The 23,593-nt window shown below is 41.0% G+C and overlaps 1 protein-coding gene across 2 annotated transcripts in view; it reads right to left on the bottom strand.

The window, feature by feature from the left end:
• Positions 1 to 410: 410 nt before the first annotated feature.
• Positions 411 to 23,593, bottom strand: part of SRPX (sushi repeat containing protein, X-linked) — a 72,124-nt gene continuing 48,941 nt past the window's right edge. For both annotated transcript variants that reach the window (XM_019529110.1, XM_019529111.1), the window contains 8 exons: positions 20,441 to 20,632; positions 19,451 to 19,627; positions 12,034 to 12,160; positions 7,792 to 7,913; positions 6,958 to 7,137; positions 5,001 to 5,134; positions 3,695 to 3,816; positions 411 to 942 (listed from right to left, as the gene is read on the bottom strand). In XM_019529110.1, coding sequence (XP_019384655.1) covers positions 762 to 942; positions 3,695 to 3,816; positions 5,001 to 5,134; positions 6,958 to 7,137; positions 7,792 to 7,913; positions 12,034 to 12,160; positions 19,451 to 19,627; positions 20,441 to 20,632 — 1,235 coding nt within the window. In that variant the 3' untranslated portion in view covers positions 411 to 761. The remainder of the gene's footprint in view (positions 943 to 3,694; positions 3,817 to 5,000; positions 5,135 to 6,957; positions 7,138 to 7,791; positions 7,914 to 12,033; positions 12,161 to 19,450; positions 19,628 to 20,440; positions 20,633 to 23,593) is intronic.

The raw sequence follows: 23,593 nt of genomic DNA, 5'->3' as shown, positions 1-23,593 counted from the left end.
AATGGTGTTTCTTCAATTTACCAGACTTCTTTTACTTCTTTTGTATCTCCATAAAATCTGGCCAAGGCAAATGTAAGAAGCAACTTCCAGCATCTCTCCAATTTTCCTCCCTTGAAAACCCATCTTGTTCCTAGTTGCCTGTGTGTTTTTTTTCCCAGCTATTATTTGTCTGTAATGCTATTAAACAAGGTAATGTGCAGGTTATATGGCTTTCATGAAGACTGAAAGACACTACAGTCAGAGTTATACTGTACACCTGCAGCAGAGAATAACTTTACTGCTGTAATATTGCAGGCAGGTCATTTATAGATCTAACCCTCAATCAAAATATTTAACCTTTCAAAGTCAATATTTGGATCCAATTTTGGGGATCAACTTTTCTTCCTGAAAGGAACCTAAGACAAGCTATCTGGATATGCAAAACAATATTTTATTATTAAAAGATTTATAAACAGTAAGAAAGTAACATCAAATTTTACATGGAATGGGAAGTTCAAAATAATTCTTGGAGACCCAACACAATATCTGTACACAGATTTCCTGGGGGAGTAGCAGTACAAATTCCTCTAAGGATGGCCGAAAGTACGAAAAGCATCATGCATATATCATATGCAGAGAAGCTACCCAATAAAATAGAATTAAAAAAAACACAAAAAAATCTGTACATCAGTGATTAAAGAGAAGTCATGCTTTATGTAGCACCAGGGGAAACATAAGTAAGTAGAAAAATTCACTCAGAGATGAAACCCTGTGATTCTCAATTAGGGACATGACTGACCAACTTCTGCTTGTAGCTTCATCTCTTCTTTTCTCAAAGGGAAAGTGTCAATAAGAGTAAAGAGTTCAGCAGGTGTAGCCGGGAAAGGGTAACGCTCTTTGTCCATGCCATGCTTGTCCATCACCAGTAAGCTGAAATTATTTTGGGAGATTCTCAGCAACAACCTGACAAAGTAAAAAAAAATGCCTGAATATTTTACTCTTATACAGGGTTGTCCAGCTGGCAGCATGACGCCCCCAGGGGGTTAGCATGGAGCCTGTGGGCTCCCACCTAGCCGCCACCCCTATCTTCCAGTTGCTCCTGCCCTAGCAGCTGGAAGGGGGCAAGATTGTGTCCAAGTTGTGTACAGAGCAAAGAAGGGAACCAGACTGCCTGCACTGCAGTGGGTGGTGGATATGGCCAGGAGAGAGGCAAGATGCTGTGCATGCAGCTGAGCAAAGAACCAGACTATGGGGGGTTTGTGGGAGTGCAGTCCTATGTGGCTGCGCAGGGGAGTGCTGTGTGCACATAGCAGGAGGCCAGGGAGAGGGCATTTGCATGGTGTGTGGCCCTTGCAGCATGCAGCCCCTGCTGCCCAGAAGTTGGACAGCTGCAACCTAGTGATTGGTACTGATTTTCAGATGAGGGACTATGGGGGAAGGGAGAAAATTGTGGGCATCTATGCAGCTCCCATATGTAGACCATGGTTGAGGTGAGGCTGTATTAATAATACAGGTTTCAGGCCATATGCTGGCCACCCCGCAGGGGTCCAAAGAACATACTGCCCACAAAGCAGTAGGAGTCAACTTCTTTAGAAGGTGTGCCACAAATCAGCTCCACACCTTCCACGAGAGTTATTTTGATCTCCTTCCCCTGCACAATCTGCTGCTCTGCTTTCTGCTCCCAGCCTCATGCTCACTGCCTGCTTTGCTTCCTTTCTTACACTCTTTGCCCAATTTGCAGCTTTGCTTCCTGTGCTATCTGATGTTGTGCTGCCTTCCCCCTCTCCCCTGATCTGATATGTGCCACATACAGAGGTTGTCCTGTGCTGCCTGTGGCACCTATACCTCAGGTTGGCCATAAAGGTTGGAAAGTCCAGTGTGTGTATGCATTGGAAGGAGGCTAAGGAAGCTGCAAATAGGCTGCATTTTTTGCCAGCTGTATGATTTTTGGCTGTTCCCATGTTGTTAATATGACCTTCACTTTGGCATAGTTGGGAAAATCCTGGCTATAAAAAATAGTACTGGTGAATGCCTATCAGCACTACTTATAATCAGAACAAAGTGCAAACTGTCTGCATGGAAGCAGCACTACATGTGCCAGTGTCTGGAGCAGCTGGTGTTACAACACAATTATAGAAGGGTAAAAAGGGAAATAAATGCTTACTATTGAAGCATTGTTAAATGTTGTACAGAAATGTAAAATGCCAAATGAAGCATTCATTCTTTACATTCAAGATCAGTTGTGAATGTGCTTCCAATCTTTTCCTCTCTCTAGAAAATGTGTTTTGAAATGTAGCAATTGTGCTAACAGCCCACACTGTAAAGAAGGGAGAACAGTTAGCTTTTAAGAATTAATTCCCACACTAGTGGCCATGTCAATAGACCTCAAGTGGAAGTTGCCTAGGTGCCACAGGGAAGAAGGGCCCATTTTTTATAGTAACTGAGACTGTTCTTGGGCTATGCCCAAGCAGTGGTGAGTTGAAGAGCAAAGATAATATTTAAGCACTATTCAGTCCTTCCTCATTCCTAAGTCAGTATCCCCTGTATCTCAGCATGGAGATGACTTTTTGGGTGGCTTTTGTTATTCCTACAGAAATGTAAATGGAAGAGGCAGAAGCACTGGCAAGGAAGCCTGCTCCTGGGAGAAGGGATTTGGAGGAATAATGAAGTTGGAAGTGAGCACAGATCAAACTGGCTGTCCCAGCCACTGAAGCATTATTAGATTCACTGTTCCTCTGCATTGAGCCTCTGAAGGAGCTGTGAGACTGCATGGCACAGCTTGCTCCTTGTTCCTGCAAGTATAATAAACTCAGCAGAAGAATAGGAGAAAACCACCTGCGTTTTTAAGTGGATTAAACAGACCTTGCTTTTGCCACTTACCAGCTAACAGCTTTGTAGGAAGTGTCTCTTTATTCATTTCAAACTTAGTGTTTGAAATCTGCTTAAATCACACTGACAGTCAAGTACTACACAAGGCAAGAGAAATGAGTTTCCGCAGGAAAATATGCTTAATTTTCCAAAACAAAACAGGATGCATTTATAGCTAATATTTTAAATGTTCCTAGTCTTTCATTTGTCAATAATCCACCACAATAGAACACGTGATGGGTTACTGATACACATTTGGGGTATGCTATAGTGCTAAAACTTCACTGGGACTTAACACATGTTTGATTTAGTGACGTCAAGAGGACTTAAAGATGTACTTTTGTTCTTATCAGCCTTGGCACCTCCCCAAAGTGGCTTATTAGCAGCCAGGAGCCAATCAAGAAGTTTGAAAAGGCGGGGTGCAGGCTCGGTATTTCTCAGGGGGTTAATGCAACATCTTCTATTAGTGGAAGGTAGCTGGGAGGAAGAAGGTAAAGGGAGTGCCTGGGAAAAGTTCGAAATGCCATTTATCTGTGGTTTTGCAGAAACTTCTTGGTAACATTTAAAGTTAAGTTGTAACTGAGACCCAGCCCTTGGGTGAACCATACAGACCCCTTCTCCCACCTTTCAAACTAGCGGTAGGTGATTCAGGACCCCCTTTTCCATCATGAACTCATCATTTGGAGGATGTCTCTGTCACTTATTTTTCTGATGAAGATTTTTTAAAATATATTACAGTGACTGATTATTTAAATAAACAAGTGCTACCACAGAAGGATCCAAGAAATCAAAAGGGAATACAGCAAATCCACATGCTGAGGTGTAACAGAATAAGTTTTCACTTTACCTGAGTTGCAAAGCAAGTGGTGGAGGCAGTATCTTTACTCCTATTCTTCCTATAAGTGCTGGAACGACACCGACTAGTTCAATCACTGTAACATGTCGAAGGTCTAACCCACACTGTGCTGGCTAGAAGGGCCCAGAAAAAGACAGGAATACCCATAAGTGAACATGATTATAATGGGAGATCTACTTTAAAGGCTCAATAGGTGATGTCTACAAAGAGCTCTGAACATCGTTACATTCATGTTGTAATCTCTACACTTGGCCTTGCTTCTTTTTATAGCAACCATTTTAGCAGCACTTTATGAATGTACTTCAGTCTTCGTGATGACTGAAAATATTGCATGAATGGATTTTTAGCACGTTTTAAAAAAAAAACACATTGTCTCTAATAAAAAAGAAAGAGGCTGTTAGATTAAAAATTATGCCAGTACTGTAATCCGGATTTTTCTCTAATGCCTAACCGTTTGATCAGCTTGGTAGGAGGAAGTGGGAAGCACTGTACCTATTAAATTTAACCTGGTAAAAACTGCAGTGAAAATAAATTTAATGGTCAAGCCAAAAATACTACTACTATTAATTCACAAACTGGAGCTAGAAACAAAATAATGAGGATTTACAAGTGATATCATTTGTATTTATTACTGCTGAATTTTGTTATAAACAGTAGCAGAAAACAAATGTTTGCTCCTGCTGGTCTGACTAACAGTTTCGTTCTCTTTTGGAGACCTCTACCTCTCTACTGCATGTCGATAGTCAGGTTCTTGCCAGGGTTAAAGTGTACAGCTAGATGAACACAGGTACTGCATAATTAAAATGGTCACACCATTGTTGCATATTTTGAAACAAACACCATAAGGAGATAGGCCTTCTACAAAGATATAGCTTAACATTTTTTTCTCAAGAAAAATTGTTACATGGTTTTTAGTAGTAATTGGGGGATATTTATACAAGTTCTGAATCATGATACAACTTCCTCCCAAATGTCTACATTCAGGAAGGTCAAAAACAGTCCCTGAGCTGGTAACTGATTTGGATTCTGGTGTGCTGTTTTTGCAGAAATCCACATTTTTTGCACTACTATTACAAAAGTAACTGATATACTAACAAAAGTGGACTAACCCCTTAGCAGCTAAAAATTGGATGGTAATGCTACTTCAGAGCCTAGAAAACATGTTTACTTCAGAACTGCCAGCTCATGGCTAGATTCTCAGCTGTTCCATTGCAGTCCATGGAGAAATTTCACTGACTGAGAATCTGACCTTCTTGTGTATTTAAAAAAATGCTGTGAAATAAGGCACCCTGCTTACCTGCAGCATTCCCAGTTGTATCCTGTAGAAGTAGTTGGCTGCAGTAGGAGTTGATATAATTAGCAGTCTCCGTTTCTCATAAAACTGATCCAGGAGGGCAGCTGCACTTCTCACCGCAACATTAATATTCATAGCTGGAATTAAAAATTAAGAACAAAAATCACAGAGATTGCAGAAACAGACCTCCTTTCAAACTGCAGCAATTAGCAAAAACAACTATTAAATCCAAGGAAAGAAAAAGAGAATAATACAGGAGCTGGGGCTAAATGTTAATGTGCAAAATCCTGGCTCTGCTGAAGTCAATAAGAATCTATCACAAGTTGTAATGAGGGCATATCTTTGAAGTCTCTCACCACATCACCCAAACCAGCAATGAAGAACAGCAGTTGCTTCTGCAAGTTGCTTGGAGGAATGCAATGAACATATATTTCTTCTTTTTGCACAGCTGAAAATAAGGAAGAATAAGCCTTGGAGTCACAGTACCTTGGGTCTAACTTATCAATTCCAATATTGCTTTGGGATTAATAAAGAGGAGCAAAAACTCTGGACTGTCAAAAATAAGCTGCATGACTTTATTTATTTACAACTCACTACATTCACTAAAATTATGAGCACTGTTGGGTTGGCTGACAATTTTCTGAATGCCTGCAAGCACATGCATTGATGAACAGTGATCGAATCAAAGAAAAGCAGGGCTGGAAAGGACCTCAGGAGGTCATCTACCCCAACTCCTGCTCAAAGCAGGATCTTCCCTATCTAAACCCATCCTATACATATCTCTGATGTGTCCAATTGGTTAGGCAAAGATCTTTAGTGACCTTCAGCCAGGGAGAGCTGCAGAGTTTGTTCCAAGGTACCACTGTAGTTAAAAGCTACATCAATAAAGAAAGATGGGGTGGAAGCAAGTGCAGGTGAATAAACTCTGCAACTGGCAACTTTTACTCACATGAATGAAAACTGAAGGAGCTAAACCAACGGTTTTCAACTTTTTTTCATTTTGTGGACACCCCAAAATTTTTAAATGGAGACGTGGACCCCTTTGAATCGTAAGTGTGGGTATTCACATACTTTTGATTGACCATAGTCATCTTTCACGAACCCCTTAAACAGTCTGTGGACCCACAGGGGTCAGCAGTCCACAGGTTGAAAACCATTGATCTAGACCAGGGGTGGGCAATTATTTTGGCTGGAGGGCTGCTTAATGAGTTTTGGTGACCTGTAGCTCCACCCCTGGGTCACAATCTTGGAACTGGAAGTCCCACCCCTAAGCTGTGCAGGTGCTGCTGCCCATCAGCAGGCGGTTCCAGCCAGAGCTGCATGTGGCAGCAAGGAGTGCAACCAGGCTGGCCCACCTCTATTGTATGGGGCTCCCTGCGGCACATATGCAGCTCAGGGCACTCGCACGCCACCAAAGGAAGCCCCACACGATGGAGCCAGCATACAATAGTAGAATGTAGGTTGTTCAGTAACAGAAATGTATTATCTGCAATGATTTTATACAGAAAAACTAGTATGTAAAGAGAGCCAGTGGATGAGGATGAGGAGTGGGGAAGAATACCAAGAAGAATACCAAGAAAAGCCAGAAGTCCAATTGTATACTGAACACTGATGAAGAAAAGGAGAGAATCTAGTTTACAAAGAGGTGTACGAAGGCTGATAACCATTGGTAGGAAGAGCTAAGGAGTTTTTTGCTTATTAAAAGCAGAATGTATCGGCTTGTCTCTCTGTCACCTCCAATGCAGTGTGGTCTGAAGTTTTACCAAGAGATTTATAAGACATGTTACAGTTAGTTATCCTCTAGCAAAAATTTCCTAGTTCGCCACATACCAAATGCCAGCTTTTGAACAAGTGACAGTAACTGTGCAATGCAACTATGAGGAAATGGCATGCAGAGCTATAAGCAAATCCTTTATGCCATTCACTTTCTGTTCAGTACAGTAATAAAGTACTCACGTACGTGTACAGGTCGGCTCCACTCCTGACCAGCCTAAGTTGTACTGGCACACTCTAGCAGGGCTTCCTTGCAAGTCATAGCCACCAACGCAGAAAAACTCACAGGTAGCACCATAGTTATTTCCATCACCTGAACATTTTAAGTAGCCATTTTCTGGGGCATTCAGTTTAACACAGCGCCTGACTTCGAATAGGAAAAAGGAACAACAATAATTGTTTCTCCAGTGCAGCCTTACTCATAAAATTATACTGCAAGAATATAAAAGTGGTATTCTGGCTTGTTCTTTATTCCTAGCTTTCAGACAATCAAGCACTTCCTTTCCATTAACTAATTAATTCATCATATTCATACACACAAGCGAAAAAAAAAGGCATTAAGGAGATGAAGATTTGAAGCCCGGTATGTCAGAGACTCACAGCTTTCAGCTGCTACTCTGTCAGAGGGTAGCCTACCCAACAGATCTGAGGAAGTCTTATCAGCTGTGACTCAGTAGCTGATTTGAGAGGACTACAGAGTTTGGAGGATAGGGGAGGCCAGGACTAGGGAGGAAAGGAACAAGGAGAGCATGAACAGGGAGGAGGAACAGCATGGGGGAGCAAGGCTGATCAACACAGTGACTCTTAACTTGAACCAATGCTGCTTCCTCGGATAGCTACAGCTCAGTTCCCTGGGTCCCTAATCCAAATTGATTTGAGCATTTTCAAGCTACATGAAAGACTCAGGAAAAAGTTCACAGATGCACAACAAGACTGGTGTATATAACAAGACTTATTTACACCTGGCTGATTAAAAATACACATGTATTGGTTTGTTTACATAATTAGACATTTCTCTTACCTCTGACTTTAACCAGAAATTTGCAAGTGCCTTTATTCTCAGCTCTGTCATACACGGTGTAATGGATTTTGTGGTCACCTTCTGGAAAATGTGACCCTGATGACAAGCCTTTCAGAATAACACTAAAATGAGAAACAGAATAGTACAGATGTTTAGAAAGTAAGGGTCATGTCACACATTGCACTTAAGATGTGTTAACTGCACTTACAAGTCACACAGTCACATGTTCAAGTAGTAAAGCAAGTGCTAAGTGTGACTGTATTGTAGCAGTTACAACTTTTCCCTAGCAGAGCATCTCCAGATCACATTTAAGTAGCATGTGCTCAGCTGTTGTCAGACTGCTCCATGGAGATAACATGAGTTCAAGATACTGTTGTGGTGCCAGGGCTGGTTCAAGACTGCCAGCAACAGAGACCAGCTTGTCCCACAGATCCAGCAGTAGGAGCAGCACCCTCTCCTGGCCTGGCTCCCTATACCTCCTTTCACTAGCCACCAGAGACCCAGCTTACCCTGGCTTGCCATGCACAGGTACTTCCAGGCTGAACAGTGCTGGGGACAAGGTGGGGAAGGCACAGGCTCAAGGCATTCTCATAGGTGAATGTAAGAACTGTGCACCCAGACGTGTTATAGCACCTGGCACCAGCGTTCGCAACAGGGGGTTCTCTGCTGTCTCCAGCCTTGTTCAGAGTGGACTGAGATGTTAGTAAGCATTGCCATGTGCTGCTCAGAATATAGTCTCGCTTTCAGCAGGGCATGGTAATGCTGACAACATGCGCTAAGTGTCCCATGCAACAAGTGAGTTATCTACCTACTGGAAAAATCCCAGCAATCTTCAGATGAAAGGCTTTTCTGTGAGTGGGCAATGCCAGATTGCTAGCTATGCTGAGAATCGCAGAGCCAGAAAAAACAGCTACAAGGAGGATAGGCAGTGGAGCCCAATGCATGTAAGAGTTAAATTCACAGAAGCCTAGTTTGGTCTTAGCAAAATTACCCACTACTAACAGCAGATAAGTGAGGTGTTGAAATGGTCTCTTTGATTCCCGTCACTACAAGTTACCTATCAGCATCATTGTACTTGCTTACATTTCATGTAACAATTAAAAGAAGCTCATGCCAATTATATTTCATAGACATTAGGGCTGGAAGGGACCTCGGGAGATCATCGAGTCCAGCCCCAATTATAAATGGGGAACTCCAGACCAACTTTGCATACAGGATAGTCTACAATGTAGGACTTGGGCATAAACCAGGACTAGGTAGAGCTGTATTGTCTGGCATTCTCTGTATGGATGAAAAGGTAATGAGGAATCAGGATTATTTTATGATAGGAGAGTTGGGCATGCAGTTTCAGGCTTTAGCTCAGTTGCTCATTCCTGACAACAGCATATGTCAAGAGAATACTGAAGTCCCAAGGTAGAAATGCCAAAGTCAGGCTCAGTCTGAACCTGGGTCATGATGTTTCAATCTAATTTGAGGCGCTATTTTGTTTTAAGACATTTCCTCCCATCTCCTCTTGGACAGCAACAGAAGATACTATCTGAGGCTTGGAGGACTGGAAGCCTTGAGAGTGCACAAATACCCTTTAACCGTTTGCTGGGGAACGGTCTCACCTTGCTATAGGTAGTGTGTTTTGGTAATGAGCTTTTTAATGCTATGATTCTAGCTAAACCAAATGGCTCCAGGGTCTTGCATTGCACTCTAGTTTTAACATACCAGCAGAGAATAGTATGGCCAACCCTAGCTATTCAAAAACCATGAGACAGGCTACCAAGCAAGAAGTCATAAGACTGGCTTAAATAATGTATCATGATTTCCTTAGATTTGATAAGTCTGAGCAGTATTATTTATCCTATGGTTTAGGAGCCTATACCTCCCCAAGTTCATGACCTTGACATGGTGGAGAGGCTTGTAAACTATCCATGACCTCAAAAGTGATGCCCTCTGGGGTTTTGTACTCTTGGTAGGGCCACCAGTGGTGGCAAGGTTGAGTGTGAGGTTTCCAGACTAACAATGTTCCAAAAATAAAAATAAAAGTCCTCAACAGTGGAGCCTGCAGATAAAGAAACACTACTTCACATGGCTGCAAAGGGAGATGAAGGCTACAGTGGAATAGAAACCTGTGTTTGTTTAGGTTTTCCTTCCTATTGGATTAAGGTTTCTTTCTCATGAAGTACCTCATGCTTGCTAATGCTCAATGGTGTCCCCACATTGAAAGAAGACATATAGGTGTCTTCCTTCATAAACTTGCCTCACTATGGAAGCAGATAGATGAAAGACAAAATGCGAAATCAGTGACCAACATCACCAGACTCCATTCCTTCCTTCCAAAATGATTTGCCATGTTGGCAATTGAATATGTGCATCTCAGATCAGCCTCAGTTATCTCCAGACTCACCAATGACTTTCCTATTTACTGGAAGGCTATCATCCTTGTATTGAGGGACTGCCAACAATAAGCCTATAAGAATCATACATAGGAGCACAGAACTGGAAGAGATCTCCTGAATCATTAAGTCCAGTTCCCTGCATTTGCAGTCAGTTTTAGCTGAAGGAATCCTCCAAATCGTCACTTCAAACCCTCACAAGCAACTACCAGGAACAATATCCAAAGTGCTAAAAACACCCTCATGATTTCAAACTTTTTCTACAGCAATGAGAATTAGAAACATTCTTTTAAAAATAAAGAAACCCAAGATTTTCACACGTTTACTAGACTCTAGGATCTGGGTCTTTAAGAAAAAAACATCAGTATCATGGGACTGATAGTAAAATGATAGGAATTAGAAACTGAAATTCTGGAAACCTGCATGTTCTTTACAGAATGCCTCCATAGTTTCATTGCCACCTGACTGGATTGGGAACAGCTACTGGTGCTTTATAATCTTCACCATATTCAATTATTGCCACTAGATTCAGATATGAGGTCAAAAGTTCTTATTTTAGAATCAAAAGAGCTGCTTCAGTAGCTTTTAAAGCAGGGGTAGGCAATTATTTTGGGCAGAGGGCTGCTTACTGAGTTTTGGCTGCATGACAGGCAGCCCAGGGCAGATAAATATTAATTTTCTAAATTTTTAGGGGCCACATTTTGCCCAATACTGCTTTAAAGCAAACATTATGGGTTTTTTTGTCACCACAAACACTAAGTGTTTTATTTACATAATGAATTCTTCCATCTTGCACGTGTTTCTTTCCACAGTCTCTCTTTAGCACTTTCAAACATCTTCATCAAATAGTTTAAGTTGGGCACATCCTTCATATTTCAGTGAATAGAAAGTTGATTCTTTTTTTTAACTATTCAATTCCTGTAGCAGCTTTTTTGGGGGTAAGAGGACAGTTAACTGGCTCTCATTCTCATCAAAGAATTTTGGGTAGCCATCTTCATTTTGCCAATCTTGTATCATGCAAATTATAGGCAGCTAGTACTAATACACGTAGCAGTTTATCTCCCCTATTGGTTTTACGGGTTTTCGTGTTGTAATAGACAAGAGAATAGCACTGGGAGAAATATGAAAAATATAACTGTAAAACCACAAAAATGGGGAGTGAGCTTTAAGGCAACTGTAGTACCCAGTTCTTTTTTAAAACCACATCATTTTAGAAGTGGTGTACTAAAGAACTCCAGGTCCCAACATCAGATTATGTGAAAGTTTGAAGATGTATGTTAAATTCTCACTGGCACACTATTTGTCTTGTATTTTAACACAGCCACATAGTTATTCTCTGTTAATTTCCTCAGATAGTACTCTCTCCTTGCTTTTAGTATGTCTCAGAGGTACTGCACCACATGAAACTCTTGCTTACAGGAAAAAAGAAAGCTTCCCGAAAGCTCTTTTGGAAATCCCACAAGGTGTCACAGAAAAGGTGCTGACTGAAAAGCTGATATATATTTATCCCATCAGCCTTAAAACTGATGCAGCAGTCTGCTAGCTTTTTGTATGCCAACTCCTGGACAATTTACCTCCCTCTAAAGCGGAGGGTAAACCTGAATTTTATATAAATTGAAGGGCCACATAAGATTCAACAGCAAGTGAACACTCCTGCAGATTGTCACAAGGAAAAGGATACCATCCAAACTGGTCACCTAGAGTGATAGTCTATGTCTAGACCATTAGACCTAACGGCCATATAGATGACCAAATGGAAACAGATTCAAGGCTACCAAATGGTAACAGAATGTCACCCTTGGGACACTGAAGGGGGTCTAGGAAAAGACTAAACAAGTATCCTTAGAGTTTCACTTACTCTGTTAAAATACCATCAGCTGTGTCCCTTCCCTCTGGCGTGTCCCAGAACACTCGGGCTGTCAGCTTATTGGGCTCTGCTATTTTCTCTTTCACACTCGGACATTGGATTCTAGGAGGTTCTGTATCTGTTAACACACACACAGTTTAATTAAGCCCTTAGTCTATTCTCCATAAAGCTGTAATACAACTTCAGACCATCATGCCTGCAGTCCTCCTAATGTCTGAGCCAAGGTCATAAAAGATGCACTTAATGTTTTACATCTTGAATGTAGGAAGGAGTAGAAGGAAAAATGTAAGCTCTATCTAGTTAATCCTACTCACCTCCTAGACTGAGTAAATAGAAATGAAACGCACAGAGTTAGTATGGTAGTAGACTTTTGTATAAAATCACCTGCAACATTCAGAAAATACACAGTAGACTAAGCTTGGAAATGGGGTCAGGAACACTTGAGATACCATCCAAAGCTCTGACACTCACTACATGACTTCAGGGAAGTTACTGATCTCCTATGTCTGTTCAGTCCTCTGTAAAACTGAAGTTGTACTTACCTACTTCCTGGCAGGTTGTTGACTGATTAGTTATAATCGATTATAACTAATGATGGAAGTAATTTGAAGCATAAAGCTCTCTGACTGCCAAGCATTATTATTAACAATAATGTGTTAACCCATTTTGGTTTTTATCTTGCAGTGGTGACAGGCAATAAACAGTTAAGGAACGAACACATTTTTATCTTACAATTAATCACTACTGCCCTACTAGCCCTAGTTATATTTGTTAGTATAAATGTTTTGCTCAGGAATATTATTTGTGCGGTTTATCTTGATACTCTATGGGCATGTCCACAAGTCGCCATGCTTTACCACTTCATTTTGGAAGTACTAAAGCATGGCACAGTATAGGTGGTTACTGTTCCATGTGTACGGCACATGGTTAGATTTCGCCGCTACATCCTCACAGCAGAGTGTTATAACCGAGGAGCACACTGCTATGGCAACATGTGTGATCGCTATGTCATCCTAGCACATCATAAGGCAACAGAGTGCATGGCTAAGTCACCATAGGGCGACATGTAGACATGCACTAGCAGAAATATAAAAGAATTGAATGTTTTTGAAAGGGCATTATGACTATTACTCAGCACTAGAAGAATACTGATGGGACATAAACAATGATTAAGGTTAAAGCTGACATACAACTGCACTGATTCATCCACTTCCATTAGCTATGGTTATCAAACCCAGTCAGTGTAATGCATCGTTCAAGTAAAATTGTAAGTGAATTAAACTGGTCAACACACTGATGTTGGCTACAAGATCCATCATTAAGACTCAGCTTAGACATTTTTAGCCAAAGTGAAGCTGAAACACAGACCATAAATATGATTTCTGGAGACATGTATCTGGTCTTGGCCTGCAGGTAAGAGTTATCTTTAAAAGCATTGTATAAGTTCAAAGAGCCTTTTGTTTGTCATATTTCAGACAGTGCATGGTCTGCCTCCATTGCCACGCCATTGGAAAAACTGGCATTGATTTCAATGATAACAGGGAAGGGCCTGTATTTGTAACAGATAATCAAAAATAAGATAGTTTTTCTATAAAATGACAGGATATTTTCTAGAAGAGCTATTTTTTATCTAGTTGGTGTTGTGCTTTGCTGAATCACTGTAGTTACTTCAAATGTACCATGGTGGTTTCGGAGCCTTGGTCCTCAATGCACTTTCTTTCCGTGTATTACAGTAAAAGCTTTGTTATTTGGCTTGAATGGGGTAAGGGGAGGTGCCGGTTATCTAAAAATTACAGTTATCTGAGAGTTATACCAGCTCCAGCCCACAGTGGCAGCCCACCCTACCCCGCACAGATCCCTTTCCCCTTCCCCCACCCCCTCCCCTGCAGACTTTCCTCCCTGGGGGGCTGGGCATGCGTGCATGCTCAGCGCCTCCCTCCCAAACATTTTTTTTTTCCCCTCTGCCTATGTGGATATCAACCATATCAGCTCCTGGCAGCTCCTATATCGGCAGTGTCACTAACAAATGTAAACAATAAAAATACCTGATGTGCATGACAGATAGACCCAGCAAAGTTTCTGGCTGCTAAAGTGAGGATTTGTGTTGGGGGATATGGGAAATTCCAGTTAATACAGTATTCCAGTTAGTAAAATGCCGGTTAACACAGCATTTACTGTATTTCTTTATTTTGGGAAGTACTAGGGTATGGGTTTAGCCTTTCCTTCCCAGCAAAGGACTCCTCAAAACCACAGTACTCAGTAACAAGATAGTTATCCTCCAGCAGGATGTATAAAATAGTCAGTAAAACAACAGCCAACAAGAATAATGAGTTCATGTTACAGCCCAGTAGGGAGAACAATTAACAGTGAATCATTTATTTAGAAAATTTAACTTTGCTGGCATTTGCCTATTATCTATCAAGTGACTCAAATTTTAAAAGAGAACTCTTTGCCGTGCTCAAGTGTCTGACAAAGGTTTTCTGTGAACCAACTTCAGCATACATATTGCTTGTAGTGTTTCATATCTCCTGTGAGAAAAACCTTTACTTAAGATACACAGTAGTAATATTTTTTCTTTACCGCAGCTTTATAAGCTAATTACAGATCTATCTACCTTTCAGTCACTCCTCTCAGAATCCACATTGGACTCTGGCTTTGCCCTAGTGCTAATCTTTCTTTTCTTCAGTTCTCTTCCTTGATTCTTTAAAAGTCTTAACCTTCTCTCTCATACTATTGCCTGACAGCCGCTCCTTCTTCATCACCTTATCATTTCCTTTATAGAGGAAATCTTTTCCATTTCCTTTTTCAAAATCTTTTCACAGTTCATTCTTCTGCTGTAGTCTCTAACCAGGCCCTTTTGCACTTTTGTACTTCTGCTCTAAGGAAATCCCCTTCCCCTTCACATTTCCTTCTCACTCCACTATTTTAACTCTATCCTGACACCACTGATGAAGTAGAAGCCACACTAAATTCATTCTTTGAACGATGACAATCCCCACTTTTTCTCCTTAAAAGCAACCTGTATTGAATTTCTTTTGGGGGAAATAACAGTTAAAACTCTTTCCGCTCATTTCTATGGCTTGCTAAACAGTTTCCTTTGTAGCTGTGAACTAACACTCTGGTATTAAAGGATCTATATAAATGACTAAAATTTAACATAAGGATGGGAGATGGGAGAGAAGGGTGTTTAGTGCACCCAATGTTTTAAGCATCTAATTGATTTATTAGAGTGGTTAAATATTGGAACAGGATATCTAGCAAAGTTGTTAGTCAGACAGACACTTGGCTGGGATGTTTTAGTCAGGGATGATCCTGCCCTGAGCAGGAGGCTGAATTAAATGACCTCATGAAGTTTCTTCCAGCCCTGCTTTCCTATGATCAGAAAGTAGATTCCATCAGTAAGTATACAGAACAAGATTTGCATGAACTAGCATTAATTAGCATTTCATTTCATTAAGCAACAAAAACAGGTTACTATGGGAACTGAATCACCAAGTACCCTTCAGGAAGTCCTTCTTGTTGAACCTGAAAACACTTTAAAAACATATTTTCTGTGCATAATTCAGGTGGACAGGTGCTATTTAATATTTACATGTCTCTGGATAACCATACCAAAACACTCAGAATTTGAACTGAGTGAAAGAATACAGTCACCTACTAAAGCAAGGATACTCAAAGAAAAGTATGCAATGCTGTGTTGAATCAAGCAGCTCCAGATTTACTCATATCCTAAGCATATCATTTGCATCATTACTGAGGCACAGTCTTCATCATCTGCATCTCTTTTCAGTCATTATCTATATCTCTGTTTATAAATGGATTATGAACTAGTTCATTTAAGCAATTAATAGGGCATTTTGAGAGTAAGGCAATCTATTAATGGATGCACTTCGATTGGATGGTCTATATCATATTAGGCAAGGGGGTTTGGGTTACAATGAAAAATTTGAAGCTGCTCACCTATGATTTTCCTTTCATACTTTCCTGAAGCTTGTCATATGAACTATGGTACTTCATTCCATATGTAGAAATGACCCTGTTGGTTGCCTAGCCCACATCAAAAAGTCAGTGGCAATCCACAGAATGAATGGGGCCTTTTGATCTTTCTGGAAAAAATGAAGAACAAGCTTTCCAACAGCCTGTGGGTTTCTCAAACTCCAGCAAATTTTTTGAGACAGGGGAGTGAGGAATGGTATTGAATACAGAAAGTGAAGGTGATGTGGGTATCTGAATGTAGCAGAGAAAGGTTTGGTGCCAAACAGCACTTGTTACTACTGATAGGTGATGCAATTCTAGATAACTGCTGGTAGTTAATTCAAACTAACCATCCGACAGAGAAAGCAAATTTAGGCAAAAATAATTAATTGTACCAAACTTTGAAACATCTGTTTTATAATCCATTATTAAATGCCAGTACAAATAATGATTCAGATCCAAGGCCAATTTCAGTCTTGCTCAACTGGAAGCTCTTAGTTAATTACTTTTTGAAATATTTCCCTAAAATGCAACAAAGGATGTAGCAGAATGACAAATACTATTTACCACAATATCTGCAATGCAGCTGGTTGACAAATGAATACATAATTTTCAGGATAAAGTTCAGACTTTTAAAGTGTTTGAATTTCTCATGGATTGGAAGGGATTAATTTGTCTACAATTTTTAAAAGGAAAACTTTTATTAAAAATAGTATTAAGTGTTTATTGAAAAATCTATTTTTTGTTTAAATAAAATGTTTCAAAGCTAAATTTATTAGGGGAAAAATAATAAAAATGCATATTTCAAATAGCAAAGCCCCTTTCTTTCAGAAAACTCAACTTATTGTAACCAGGGCAACTGAGTGGGCCAGCCCTAACCCCAGCCTTACCTTATCAGTCCTTACCTTCACTACCACTCACAGCGACCAACCACCAGTCCAGGATTGTCACCCTGCCCTAAGAATAACCAGGCCCAAACCTTGCTCTTAATCTAACTCCAAAACACCTAAAGACAGGTTCTTAATGTGTGTTTGGCTAAACTGAATTAGCTAGATTAAGTTAAAATAACTGCAAAGACAAGGTAATCTGGAGTCATAACTTGGTTTAGCAACCGAAGTAGCAGCAGGGTGATGTAGAGCTAGCATTTAATAAGCTTGGCTTGAGCTAATTCACTCTTAAGGTTAGCCTGGTGCCCTCTGCATGGAACTGTACTTTCAACATTATACTCACAGGCTAGGGACAGACATTACGCATAAACCAGTTTAAGTGATCAGAAGCTGGTTTAAGCCTGTAACAGAACAGGCATTCAGCGCACCAGTTTGAAAATGGCCAAAGCTAGTTTGAGATAAACCTGGTTACATGTAGTATCAGACTTAGCTTATTTGACTCAAACCGGTCCCAGACCCCTTGCTGGTTTAAGATAAATCAGACACCCCCAGCATCCCAGCAAGCTCTCTGGGCTGGACGAGGCTCTGTTCCACAGCAGAGCTGGCCCCTCCCCTCTGCTCGCTAGTCAGAGCAGGGGTGGGGCATGGCCAGACGCTGGCCTGCCATGGCCCCTCAGGCAAATTCTTCCCTCTGTCTCCTCCCCGCTGGCAAACCCTGTGGACCACACAGATTTGGCAGGCCCAGCCACACCTTTACAACTTTCCTGCAGCCAGGCAGAGACGGTGTTAATTCCTCCCTCTGTCCAGCTTGCTTGCAGCCTGGGAGGGCATTAATTCCACAGCGGTCCTGGGGCAGGGGAGAGAGGCAAACTAGTCCCCTGTGTGCAGATCCAAGACCTGCAGCACCAAACTGAGAAGTGGGAATTGTTGGCAAAGACCTGACTATCATCACACACATGTGCCTAAGCTTAGGCGAAGATTTTTGGTAGTTCCCAGCTGTATGCTTTGCAAATTGCTGTGTTCAATATATGCTTGCTTCCAAGAAAGGACTTTTTTCCCCATCCCCACTCATCAGTCTGGCAGCAGCTCCCTGCCCTCTCCTCTACCCCCAGGCTGGTGGCTGGCATCCTTTGTGTCCTGTTAGCCCTGGCTGGTGCCTGGCCATGACCTCTCCGCTTCAGCAGGGAGGCAAAAGAGACTTGGAGGGCATCTCTCTTTCCTCCCCATTGGCAGTTGCTGGCAGCCATGCTCTAGTACCCCTGGCTTCTGGCTTGAGCCACTGCAGGCTTGTGGCTGCATTTCCTGATTTAACAGAGAATGCCTGTCCAGTTATTAATCAGTTTAAGCTTCACAGGTTAGACTAACTTGCAAAGAATGAATCAATTCAGGCTTAGGCTTTTTGAATGTCTATGCCTAGCCAAAAGCTCCAAAGCATCGTCAACGTCCCCAGTATTCAGTGATGGTTGCTTTCATAGAATCATGGAGAAATAGGGCTGGAAGGGACCTCCAGAGGTCATGTAGACCAACCCCCAGCCTGAGGCAGGATCATCCCTGTCCAAACCATCCTATACAAATACATAATCTAACCTCTTAGTAAAACTACCTTAAATCCTGACACAACACACAACAGTGGAGCTCCAGAAACCAAAGGTGGAGCTAAACCTGACATTTTGCAAAAACGGTCCTAAATTGGGATTTTAATGATTTGTCCATAGCAAAGACAACATCTTATTAGCCAGAATATCGTATGACTACTTCCCTCCACATCTCCTGGCCTAGCTGGGTCAGTCTGGAGGAACCGGAGCTGGAGCAGAGGTGAGGGACAAAGCTAGAGCTGAGTTCCAGACTGGTACTTATATCCAAGCAAGGCTTTTTTCCTCCATGCTGATTGGAGGAAAATAACTCATCTTGGATTCAAATAAATAAAGTAAATTGTTAGTGGCCAATTCAAATGACTAAAGAACTGGACATCCTGGTCAATGGAAGTTATCAGGGACTTCCTAAGATCAATGGTAGTATCTGCAACACTGTGTTCGTGCCACCTGATGAAGTCCCACTGACATGAAAGAGTTATGTAACTAAGTCAGCATGAACTGGGTAGAGAATTCACTCTTGCTTAACCTAACTCTCAGCCAGAGAGATTCACCTTCATGTCTCCTGAAATAACTACAGAAGATGCTGGTAAAAAACACAAATAAGTATAAGCAACAGAACAGCTTCACATCTTCTGAGGCCAGAAGGTATTCATTATGCTCATCAATAACTTCTGGCAAAACATAGGCCAGAGAACTTTATCCACTGACATTATCTTAACCCTGGGTATAATGTCTAAGCCACAGCACACATTTTTTAAAAAGATAACAGCCTGAATTAAAGCTTCATATTAGGTAGAAACTACCACAACTCTAGATAAACTGTTTTGGTGCTTCTCCAAAAGATGTGTCTGTTTCCTCAGTGAGTACAGGATCTATGATTCCAAAACATTTAGAATCCCTTGGGATTAAACTTTAAAAGCTGGGCTCTAAGTAACCAAAATCTCATCTTACCTACACAGGAAGCTGGTCTGCCACTCCAAACTTTGTTGTCCATACAGGTCACTATTCGATCTCCTTTCAACTGATATCCTGGTGAGCAGTAATACTCACACCTGGAGCCAAAGTATGCCCCATCTAAGCACTTGAACCCTCCATTAGCTGGCATAGACAGTGTTGGACATCGTTTTTCTGGGGAAAAGAACAAATAAATGTATACAGATCTTTTTGTGATTAATTTTCAGAGGTGTGGAAGGCAGGCAAAAATACAGTACTGTAGCTGAACAAAATATGATTTTGATTTTTCAGTGCAAGTATGCTTTTCCATTTCTACTCTAGCCAGCCAAACTCCAAAGTTTATCATTCTACATTTGAGTTTACCTAATGAAATTAAGTTACAATTTTAAAAAAGTTTCCCATTACCAGCTTTTGACCAAATATTTTTTTCCTCAAGAGCTAAAGAAGGACTCATTGAATAACTGACATTCAAATTTTGCAAGATGATGACCATTTGACTAAAACTAACTAACTACAATACTACCAGATTTTCTAAAATGTGAGTTTTTGCAGTCTCTCAAACTTCAATAAATTAAAAGCCTGCCTATTTCAAGAAGTACTCCTATCTTCATCGACTCTCTGCTCTCAATATTGTGCTTTCTGTGCTTGTAGACAGTAAACTCCTCAGAAATCAACTATTTGTTCTGGCACAGCTCACCTACTGTACAATAAAAGTGCTATACACATTATGTGTGAAACAGATGGTGCCAAGTTAGTTGCGCTTTCATCTATGCACGTATATTTTTTTTAAATTCAAAATATGGACAAGAGCCAAATGATGAACAGAGTTCATGCTAACAGCAGCTCCTATCCTATCCTATCTCTGTCCCTGCATTTTATTCCATATTAAATATAAAAACAAATTAATTGACATCACAGAGAGAAAATTAGTTTATCATCCAGTAAAACTGAAAAGCATCCCAACTGCCTCCAAAATCAGCTACTCACGTTTACAAAAAACTTTCCCGGACCAGCGTTTATTTGACTGACAAATAAGCTCTGAAGGACCATGCAGTTCGTAGCCTTTCTGACAACGAATGTCGCATCTTGTTCCCAAGACATTCTTGTAATATCCTCCTTGAGGTGTTCTGCAGTTTGCATACCCATATTTCACCTTAATGGGAGAGCACCATGGTGTTTCTGGCACAGAAAACAGAAAACAGACAGGCATGGGGGACACGTTTTACAAAATACTGGGGCACTCAGGTCACAATCACAAGGCCATTTTGTTTCTGCAATGTTGTAGAGAAAGACAGTTTATAGGAAACAAAATAAACCACACACACAGATATAACTTTTTGGCATGACCCAGCCCCAACATGATGTTAGAACATTACAACGGCAGGCCTTTAAAGGTGGAGAGCACACATAACTTTTAAGTTAAAAGGGTATATTACCTTAGGGATCTATCATTCATGCCAGTAGAGTAAGCATGCCCCCATGTGGACAGGTTGATGATTAGCAGAGCATTTACTACTTAGTGTTTACGTAGCCTTTGGATACAGAAACTAATAATAGTAATTCATGTTAAATTGAGAGAAAATTCTCTCTATCTGCTGCATAATTTTATTTTTCTTCCTCTACTCTTAGTACTTTTGCTCTTCAAACTTGCTTCAGAACAGCCAGGTACTTGCATAGTGGGCACCACAGAAAAAGGTCTGGTTTTGGGTGAACTCGGTGAAGGTTCAGGTCACCTCACCTTTGTAAAAGGGTTTTACCTATATATTACATTTGGCTGCTTTGATAAAGAGAGAACACAAATGCCAGGCATGTGCATGTGTGTGTGCAGTTTTAATTAGGCCAAATTAATTCCCAGGTGCCATCTAAGACCAATCCAGAACTCAGTAACATGCCATCATTTCTATACATTTAAGATCACTTAGAAACATGGGGTGCTGACATACACAGGAGAATCTCCCCCCCCCCCCCAGCACTTTAGAGGAAGCACATCTGTTTGACCCAGCTCCCCAGTGTCTATGTAGTTTGCATGCTTCAGTGGGGCCTTTTGGTGCTTTTATCCAATAGTTGATTCAATCAGCTATTAGATAACACCACCAAAAAGCCCCGCTGAAGTACATGAGCTATACAGATGCTGGGAAAATCAAGTCAAACTGACATGATTCCTCTTCTGGGTGTGCACTGCCCTTGCTAAGGGGTTGTGCTGAGCTGAAAGTAAAGCGCTGGGGGTTTTTTCCACATTTGTAAGCACCCCTGCTAATTATCTCTAACCAGTTACAAAGAAAGGTTTCTGAACATGAATTAGTGCAATAGCGTCATTCTTACTAAATCCATCCATCTCAGTCTAGAGTTCGTAAAGAGGCATAAATTAGCCCCATTCATCCTGCACAGGCAGCAACTCAAAATCCCTAGGCACAACATGAGCACTAGACACAGAGTATGTAACTAGTGCCTACATTTTATGTATTAGAATATTCCAAGGTGTGTGTATGTTCATTTATGAATGTACACTATCTTGTATTAAACCTGACATCTGGCACAAGTACCTACACAGGGAAAATGGACTCAAGTTGCAAATTTCAGATGCAAATCTAAAACATCCCAAAATCTGAAGCATTTGGTTCTGGAGTTTGGTTTAAGCCTATCTTCCCTAATACTGATCCGTACACACACACTTCACCCACCACTGCAGCATGGTGCACTTCTGCCCAACATTTTATAGTAGTTGCAAAAGTAAAGAACAATACATTTAGGACCACAGGTGCAGAGATCCCCTCAGAAAGCCACAAAGCCAGGAAGATAAGGTAGTAGGCATGAACAGCCAAAGTAGATCGTACTGGAAGGAGTACATTATATGACCTAGCTTGATTCCAAATGGCCTCTTTCTAGCAGTGGTAATGAGGTCTGTACTTCAGAGTTTGTAGAATCCCTGTCTTCTACAGCATCTGCGCAAAGCTCCATCAATCCTTAGGCATTGTGTGACAGATCTTTTCTAATTTACAGTACTATTCTACCTTTTGCATAAGGGCTTCTCTCTCTGCTAAGCTTTTTATGATACAAGGGCATCTCAGCAACTTGTGTCCTAGGAGCCCTTCATTCACCATTGTACGCGTCTTTCCTCACAAGTAGAATTGATTCTACAAATATGTATGATGCATCCTATAGATTTATTTCATTTATTATATATAGGGTATTTTTATTCAGTGTATAATTCTTCTACAGAGAAATGGCAAGAGAGATTCACACCTCCCCAATGGAAATTTATTTCCACATGCATTCTTTGCTGTTGTTCTTGGGGCTACAGAAACAGCATCTGACAGCAAAGTGCAGAGAGAGGTTGATAATGGAGAAGTGTGCTAATGCCATGGCTTTAATTTATTTAATAAAGACGCTTTAAATTAAGATAAGTTTATTTCTGAAACAGTTTAACCTGGTATAGGATGACAGTTATTCTCTCTTCTCCCAACCAAAATATTAATCCAATTTGTTTGTTTGCCTGTTTGTTTACAAAAGCAGGCTGAGAAATACTGAAACAGCTTAAATGCCAATTTGCATCCATAAATTTGAAAGTGCTTTGCAAAGGTGCTGAATTATCATTATTTCCATTTGCAGCACTGAGAAAACTGAGGCAGAGAGGTTAAAAAGATAAATGCAGCACCATAGAACAGGTCTGAGGCTGAGCTGAATACAGTTAACTCCTTACAACCCACCGGACTTATTCAGTGATTCAAAGAGCCTCTTGCCCAAATACATTGCATAAGCCTCTCTCTTTTCTATACACCTTTCCTTTATTAATCCGAGGTTTCAGTGTTTTGGCATTAAAAACTCCAAAACTGATTTCCATGTATCCAAATATCAAATTTATAGTTTATAGTTTCATAGTTTCTAGGGTCAGAGGGGACCTAAGTAGATCATCTAGTCCGACCCCCTGCCATGGCAGGAAAGAGTACTGGGGTCAAATCACCCCAGCAAGGTGTACATCTAGCCTCCTCTTAAAGACCCCCAGAGTAGGAGCCAGCACCACTTCTCTTGGAAATTAGTTCCAAATCCTAGCCGCCCTGACTGTGAAGTAGCGCCTCCTGATATCTAGCCTAAATCTACCCTCTGCCAGCTTGTGACCGTTATTCCTGGTCACTCCTGGCA

This window comes from Crocodylus porosus, unplaced genomic scaffold (assembly GCF_001723895.1).
Source record: "Crocodylus porosus isolate Cpor-Errol unplaced genomic scaffold, CroPor_comp1, whole genome shotgun sequence".
NCBI classification, from domain to species: Eukaryota; Metazoa; Chordata; order Crocodylia; family Crocodylidae; genus Crocodylus; species Crocodylus porosus.
This window is presented reverse-complemented; position numbering and strand designations above follow the sequence as displayed.